This window comes from Alligator sinensis, unplaced genomic scaffold (genome assembly GCF_000455745.1).
Source record: "Alligator sinensis unplaced genomic scaffold, ASM45574v1 scaffold281_1, whole genome shotgun sequence".
NCBI lineage: Eukaryota > Metazoa > Chordata > Crocodylia > Alligatoridae > Alligator > Alligator sinensis.
In genome coordinates this window covers 1,454,788-1,463,329 of record NW_005842306.1, presented here as the reverse complement: position 1 = coordinate 1,463,329, position 8,542 = coordinate 1,454,788, and the positions used below count along the sequence as shown (strand labels likewise).

The 8,542-nt window shown below is 39.7% G+C and overlaps 1 protein-coding gene across 6 annotated transcripts in view; it reads left to right on the top strand.

The window, feature by feature from the left end:
- TTC7B (tetratricopeptide repeat domain 7B) overlaps positions 1–8,542 on the top strand; it is a 274,550-nt gene that overhangs the window by 196,197 nt on the left and 69,811 nt on the right. For all 6 annotated transcript variants that reach the window (XM_025209742.1, XM_025209743.1, XM_006028358.2 and 3 more), the window contains one exon: positions 4,620–4,822. In XM_025209742.1, the coding sequence (XP_025065527.1) occupies positions 4,620–4,822 (203 nt within the window). The remainder of the gene's footprint in view (positions 1–4,619; positions 4,823–8,542) is intronic.

The following is an 8,542-nucleotide window of genomic DNA, read 5'->3' as shown; positions in this document are numbered from 1 at the left end:
TGCAGTTGTAGAGAGCACCTCTGCTTCTGCCCTACGAATTTCTACCACTCTGACTGATGCTATGTCTATTCACTCTCCTGTTGGCTCAAATTTGAAGCTGTTGTTAAACAATATACTTCAATCCCAGCAGTCCCTTGGCAATCCATGCTATTACCACAAAAGGGGAAGTACTGTCATAAGCCAAGAGAGAAATTTTACTTATAAAGTTCCCAGAATAACAAGGAATAGGGTAATGATTGTAAACCTTAAATGTGTACTCACCCAGTTCTGTCCAGCCTTGGCTTTCCTGACTGAGAAGTTAATCCAATTAATGTTTTGCCCTTCACAATACAAACTCCCTTCAGTGTCCACATCTTAAAATATCCACACGTGAATTATAACCCTCTCTAATTTACCAAGGCTCTATTTTATATAGGACTGTAAGCAGTACCCTGGGTTACTGAGTCCAGTTTTTAGCCATTATAGGTAATATTTCATAATCTCTTTCATAAACTGATCAAGTTTCATCTTGGAAGTAATTTGTCTCCATTACCCCTAGCATAGCAGCTGAACAACCAATTAAAGTAAGACTTTAAAACTGATAAGCACATTTTTCATACACGATATAATTGGATTGTCAAACCTATTGTCATCAGAGATGAACAAGGCCCAGAATTTAGCAAGATTCTAAAAGGGATTGGCCTTTTTAATGAATGCAAATATCCCAAGTTGTGAAAAAATAATAGAAACATTGAAAGAGATTAATCATGCATCTGGGTTTAAAGCAGTTTAAAGTTTAGAAATTAGAACAGGGCTGACCTCATTCCCTTTCTCCCTTTCCCCACCCCCCCCAACCCCATCTATGCAATTTATAAATCACCTCTCAAAATAAGAGATTCTTTTATAAAGGATGATTATACAGATGATGTGCTTTTTAAAAAAATTGTGATTCCCTTTAAGATCAGAAAATTACAACTTTTTCAGTATTAATAGCTAATAATCATTTCTAAATTGTGAGGCAGCTTTGTAAATGAACAACTTACAAGATCTTCTAAAAATTTTCTTGCATATCAAGTTCATCCTTATGACTGATTCCTGAAAATTTAATTTCAGAAATCAGATTTAATATCAAACTCTAGTCAGCTTGACTTGTTCCTTGGCAAAATGAGTACTGTTAGATTCGCTTATGTGGCACAGAGCAACAACATAAATATGGTACTATAGTGATTGCAGGGTGTTTACATTTTTTATGTAAAGGGAAAAAATGAAAGGGAATAAGAAAATAATTATCCCAGCTCCATTGGGGAAGTTGTTTTGGTGGGGTTTGTTTGTTTAAAATAAAAACAAAAAACCTTGGCCTCTCTTATTCTGTATTGTTTTTAGCACATTTGTTAGTTTGGTGTCCAGATGATATGGTGGAGTTTTGTTATAAACTAGTAAACAGAAAAATGTGTACAAGAATTAGTAAATGACCTGTATCCATTAACTGAAGATTTATAATCTCCCTATCCCATTAAATTGACTAAAGCCAAGTAATTTTAATAATTAAATGTAATCTTGCATAGTTTGCAGCAAAAGAAAGTGCTTTAACCATTGTGATGGTTTCTCATTACGCTAAATTTAAAGCTTGATCCAAAACCACTTAAAATTGATGAAAACTGCCATTGATTTCAGTGGAGTTGGTCAGGCCCTGACCATCACTACCCTTTAGCACAAGATTGAATTATTTAGAGAACTCTATCAAAGAGAGCAAGACTGACTTTTTAAACATTTATAATAAAAATATTACAAACAGAAGGTAAAAGTGCAAAAGTATGTGGTCTTCCCAAGGGCTGAGCATGAAATACTTCTCAAAACAAAAATGCTTATCACTAGAGTTTGAAATCCCATCCCTACCCCACCCCAAAGACCTTTTTGTGAGATTACATACTCAGGACTAGCTGTTCATATTTTGTTCAGATCTTGCAGAGTGCCCCCTTATTCGCCCAGCACTGGTCCACATTTTGTTGCAAGGTGAGTTGTCCAAACTCAGATATGACATGTGCCCAGGCCAAGAAGTGGAAGAATTGGAGGATGTCATCAGAGCCAGCCCTAATAAGCTGGTTTCTACAGCATTTTCAGGGTTGCTGTCCGGAGAGGGAATTTTAAAGAGAAGTGGACCGTAATGTTGACTTTATAAATCTATGTTTGCTGTGATTTTTTTTAAAAAAATAAACTCACACACATAGTAGCACCTAGAGGTCACAGTCAGAATTTATGGCCCAATTATACTGGGTGCTAAATGAAGACAGAAGAAGCAGCCTGGCTTCTTGCTAGTTCTTAATGGCTAAGGAAAGAAATTATATGTAAACTGGTATAAACAATCATAAATCGGTTCAAATCTGCAACACAACAGAAGTTCAGTGCACATAAACCACTTTCAAAATGGCCAAAACAGGTTCAAGATAAACCTGGATGGATGTTTTGGTTAAATCAGTTTATGGAACTTCTGTCCCAGATCCCCTCCAGATTCAAGTGTAACTCGCAGTCCCCGCAGCATCCCAGGGTACTTTGTACCTCCCCTACATTTCCCCGCCCCCCCCCCCCCCCCCGGGGGGGGGAAGCCCGCCAGCCAAGCAGGGAGGCATACTCTAGCACCCCCCAGCTTCTGACCTGGGCCACTGCAGGCATGTGGCTGCGTTTCCAGAATCAAAAGTGAATGCCTGTTCATTTGTTTATCAGTTCAGTCTATGTAGCTTAAACTAATCTGCAAAGATTGAATAGATTCAACCTCGGGCTTTTTGACTGTCTGTGCTTAGCCCATGTGCCCTGTTTGCCCATTTCTTTTTCCAAAGAAAAGACTGAGCTAATTGAGCAATATAATGACAATGTAAAGGTTGAGGAGTGCCTTGAAGGACTACTGAAATAAAATACTTTTATCACTTATTATTAATTACTTACCTAGTTAATTCTAATTAGCCAAAGCAGCTTAGACACCTAGGCTAGGGGCATACATTCCAAAAGCCTGAGCCTGAATTGATTCAATATTTGCAGGTTAGTCTAACCTGGCTAGGCTGAACTCGTTTGTAACCAGACAGAAATTCTCTCTGAACTTAGGAAATTCAGGCACATGCCTGCAGTGGCTCAGGCTAGAAGCTGGGGCGTGCTAGAGCAGCCTTCCCTTCCATTCTGCAAGGAGCTGAGAAGGCGTGGCCAGGCCCCACAGGACCTCTGATTAGGGAGGTCTACCTGCACCATCCTGGGCTTTTCCCCGCTGGCTGCTCAAAGGGTGGGGGTGTTGCCAGACCCCAGATACCTGCTAGCACTCTGAGGCAAGGGGGGCAGCGTGTGTGCAGTGCATGCCTCTGATGATGATACGGAACTTTTCAGTCTCCCTCCCTGCTTCTTTATACTGTCTGCAGCAAACTGACAGGCAAGCAAGCAAGCAGGGGGTTGATAAAAGTGTTTATTACTTCATCAGCAAAAGAATAGCTCCTTTCTAGCAATCAGCAATGGGGGTATAGGGTAGGGGGAAGCCAGGCAGACCCTGCTGTACCTGTAGTCTCTGCTGGAGCTCCAGCCAGGGAGCAGAGGGGAGGGGCCAGCCCTGCTGTGGAGCAGAGAGCCCCACCCAGCCCAGAGAGTGTGCTGGAATGCTGGGAGAGTCTGGTTTATCTTAAACCAACAAGGGGTCTGGGATAGACATTGCATAAACTGTTTTGAGCCAAATCAGTTAAGTCTGATACTACATTCAGCCAGGTTTATCTCAAACTGGTTTCAGTCATTTTCAACCTGGTTTATGTGCACTGAACATCTGTTCTGTTACAGGTTTAAACCAGTTTCTAATCACTTAAACCAGTTTATGGGTAAGGTCTGTCCCTAGCCTTAGGATGCTTGCAGATGTTAAAAAAACAAAAAAGATCAGGTGCTTTAGTGGGGCTTTTGGTGCTTTTATCTAATAGCTGATTGAATCGGCTATTACAGATCCTACAGAACTGGGTTGAAGTAACACAGTGCTGCTCTGGTAAAGCACGTGTTTTTTAAACATTTGCAAGCAGCCTTATTTCTCAAGATTGCCAGTTACCGATATCGACAGCAGTTTGTTAGATTGTGTTGCTGTTCTAAAATGGCAGTTTTTAATGTTTCTGTGAAATTACTGAAAGCCTCCGTTAATTTATTTATTTCTCAGCAAATCAGAATGCTGAATAAGCCTTTCACACGTGCCAATTTAAATATGCTCATTCTACTTTTTTTAAAGGTCTGACTCCTAACTGTATGCAACAGGAGATTTTTAGATCAGGGTTGCTACTTAGTGGTTGGGAACATGAGCAGTTGATACTTCACTTTGCTTTAAACTTGTAAAATCATGGCAGTGTAAGATAGAAGTTTTACGGTCAAATTTAATTGGTATTTTCCTCTCCCAGGATGGTTTTCATTGAGAAGTACTAGGATGTACACTCACCTATTTGAGTCCCCAGTACTTCCCTTTAATAAGACACTTTTTGGTTATAAAAATATCTCAGCTGGGTTATACATCCAGGGCAAAAATTCACAAGTATATTATAGACAGAAAAGCTACTTATTATCTAAATATTATTATAATAAATCGTATTATGATTAACCAGAGAAAATGTATTAATGTGTACCCTGTCTGCCCACAGCTGAAGTCTACATAGGAATTGGGAAACCTGCTGAAGCCACAGCATGTACCCAGGAAGCAGCTAACCTCTTTCCAATGTCGCATAATGTCCTTTACATGAGAGGTCAAGTGGCTGAACTTCGTGGAAATATTGATGAAGCCAAACGCTGGTATGAAGAGGCCTTATCGATTAGTCCTACCCATGTAAAAAGCATGCAGAGACTGGTAAGTTTTTAATCCAAATGGGAAAACATTTTATCCTTAGCTGTGCAGTTGTTTGGGGGTCCTACTGCATTTATATAGTGGTACTCCATTCCTAAGATGTCTGTAATTTGTATATTTACTCTTTTGGTATTTTTTACTTAAGTGCAGTTTTAATTAACTATCTTTGCATTAAAACGAATCTAGTAAGGATTAAGAAGGCAGAACTGTAGTCTTGCCACGTTCAGATGAATTGTGCACTCTAACAAAAAATGCTTAAATCTTCAGCTTTAGCTGTAGAGAAATGAAGATGCCTGCATCTAAATAGATGCTTCTGTCCACATGTGGTATAGATGTAATTCATTCATTTTAAATACAGTTTGTTCCATACTACATCTATAACACTTCATTTGGACCTACATTATTGTGCTAATTGGGGAAACTTGCATGGTAAGTGGCAGTTTAAAGGCAATATAAAGTGTTCACAGAGATTTGCAAATAAAAGATAATATACAAATTCCATAAAAAGTCAGGTGTTTTGCTTTCTTTAAAAGAGGCTTTACTGTTTTAATGATTGGAGCTATGATGATGCCATTCATGTCATTATATTGATAAGTTGGATTTCATTTTTTTTAATAAAAGATGCATAAACAGGTGTAACTAAAATTATCAATACTCTGAGGGATGAAATTCATTTCCACACAAATGAACAGTGCTAAATAGTAAAGTTACGTAATTGAAATCGTTATGTGGCTTCAGCATCTTCTTTGTCCTTTGGAAAAGTAAGGAGGTATCTGCAGTAAAACTTAGTGTTTCAGCATGAGGAGTTTTATAGGAGTCTGATAGAAGAGGGGTCACAGGATCTGCATACAAACAGAACCAAATATCTCTGCAAAGAAGGGCTATAGAGTGATTCCAATTTATAGACTAGAATAGCCATCCTGCTTCTAGGGTAAGGGTTGAATTCTGCTCATTGTTTAAATACCCACATAATCCCTGGGTTTTTGGATTTTATACAGGGCATGGAGCGAATTTCACTGTCAGAGAGAAAAATGTGGTGTTTAACTAAATACAGGAGCACATTTCTTTAACTAAACTGAAATGTAGTTTTCCCCTGTCTGCTGAGTTCTAATTACATCATTTCCCTGTAATAACTGATAATGTCTATATCATGTAAAACGTTTCTGGAAAATGCTTTTGGATCAATCTTAGGTGCTTGGAACCTGAGCTCTCACAGAGAAACAACTAGCAGACGAATGGCAGAATATTTTGTTTTAAAACACAAATGTTTTGTATCTGCAAATATAGTCTGTTAATTATGGTCCTTAATTTTTTCACAATGCTTGGTCTTCCCCTTTCATAGAGTTTATTAAAAGATAGATGAATGTGCTAATGTTATATTAAACCTTTGTGTTAATATATTTTTGGTTAACTGAAGTAGGTTACTAAATTTTTATCTCCTTGTGCTAGGAAAATGCCTCTTAAAGTCTAAGATTCTCCTAACTTGCAGAAAAACTTCAATTGGTTTCTCATACCCAACTTTTTTATTCAAAAGGATAAGGTAGTTTCTGCCTAGGTGCTCATGATTTATTCAGAAGTATTTCTCATACTTCCCTAAGGGGAGCATATGAGACAAAAGATCAAATAGGAAAACAACGTAAGGAAAGTTTTATGTTTCAGTTTCCATCTTTTCAAGATATTTGAGCCTATCGACAAATGGCAAAATGTTCCCTTTCTGAAGGAAGCAGGTGGTAGACCTGAAACAGTATGGTTAATGTCTTTCATTTTTACTGGTTTTGCATTTTTTTTTCTTTTGCAACCACATTTAAATAAATGGTCTTTACACACAGAGTGCTTCCCTGAGTGAATGAGGCAGTAGCTGCCTTGCAATGTTTGCAGAATGAAAAATTTCACGCTTGCTTTCATTTGTTTTTTATAGTCAAGCTTTTTTTATTACAAGCTTTGTGGTTGAACAGTGTGAGGTGCTGAGTGCTAGCTGGAAGACAGACCACTGCATTTTGATCTGGTTGCTAGTCCTTTAAGCATTTTTATCATATCAGAATATTATAGAAAACCTTGTTTTATTTCAGCAAAATTTCCAAAATGGACTGAAAGGGCTTAATAAGCAAAAGATGTTACATATACGTGATCTTTTTTAATCTTAATCTATCACAAATGCTTTAACAGAATGGCTTGTCTCCATAACTTTGATATGGAACAGCCAAAAAACTGCAGCCTGCAACACAATATATTATTAGTTCCAAAAAATGTTATGAGGAAACTTGGAATATAGAAGTGTATGTGTGTGCACACATTCATGTACATGTGTCCATCCTTTTTATTTCGGTTATGTTTTCAGTAGAAAGAGGTACAGTCCCAAAAGCAATAATATAGGTGCCCTCTACACATTGTTTATGCTGTGGTTAATATTAATTGCAGCATAAATGGGAAAGATGGTACACATGCACCCTTTAAGGCACCATAAAACAGGACATGAGCCATAAATATGATTTGCATATAATGTAAAATGTGTTTATGGCTCGTTTGCATGGCACCTTAAATTTTATCGTGTGGCCAAGGACAATAATCAACTGATTGTCCATCCCAGGGCTGGGACTAATTGTCCGTCCTGGCCCTGGGACTGAAAATGGGATAACTTATTGGTTCTAGCCCAAGGCTGGGTTTGGGGGAAGGGAAGGCAAAGGGCTTCCCTGCTGGGTACTTTAAACCCACAGCGTGGCCAGGAACAGGCGATCAGAGGCTCCCAGCAGAGAAGCCTGCAAGTTTTTAAAGTCTCCAACTGAAGAAGGCTTTTGGCTCCTCGTGCCAGGAGCTTCTGATCCCCAGGAGTCCAGCTAGAACTGCTGGGCACTGGGTTTTGATAGTCAGCTGATGGTTGCCCCTGGTCCCTGGGTCTTAAACTGGATGTTCAGCCAATTGTCAACCTCATGTGGAAATACCTGGCTTGCAACTTGCTGGTGCAGGGGGAACCCAGGATAATGGTCCCAGGCTGCACCTGCACTGGCAAATAGTAATGTTATGATTAGAATATGATCCCAAAGTTGTGCCTCTTGCCATGCATGTCTGGCACTGCAGAAAGTGATGTTGTTGGGATTTGGGAGCAGATCCCATCACATCTTTTTAAATGAATATGTGCCAGGGGCACATCAGTTATATGGGTTATAGATTGTACAGAAAGGACAGGGTGGGGAAAAAAGGGGGAGGGGTTGCGCTCTATGTCAATGAGCAATATACATCGACCCTCAACAAGACGGAATCAAAGGATGAGGAAGCAGAAGGATTGTGGGTTAGGCTACATGGGGGGCAAGGAGAAAGGGATTTGGCGGTAGGGGTCTGCTACAGACCCCCACACCAAGGGGAAGAAATAGATTCGGGGCTCCTGAGGCAGCTCTCGGAGACCATAAAAGCTAAAGAGGCGGTAGTTATGGGGGACCTAAACTACCCAGACATCTGCTGGGAGACGCAGACAGCAAAGTCCCACTGTTCACGCAGGTTTCTAACCTGTGTACAGGACCTCCACCTGACACAGGAGGTACACGGTCCCACTAGGGGGAATGCCATACTGGATCTGGTATTGGCAACGGGGGATGACATGGTAGGGGACCTACAGGTTGGTGGCCATCTGGGGGACAGTGATCACCTAATAATAGAATTCACCATAAGACGTCGAGTGGGTAAGGTAACTAGTAGGGTGAAAGTGCTAGACTTTAGGAAAGCTGATTT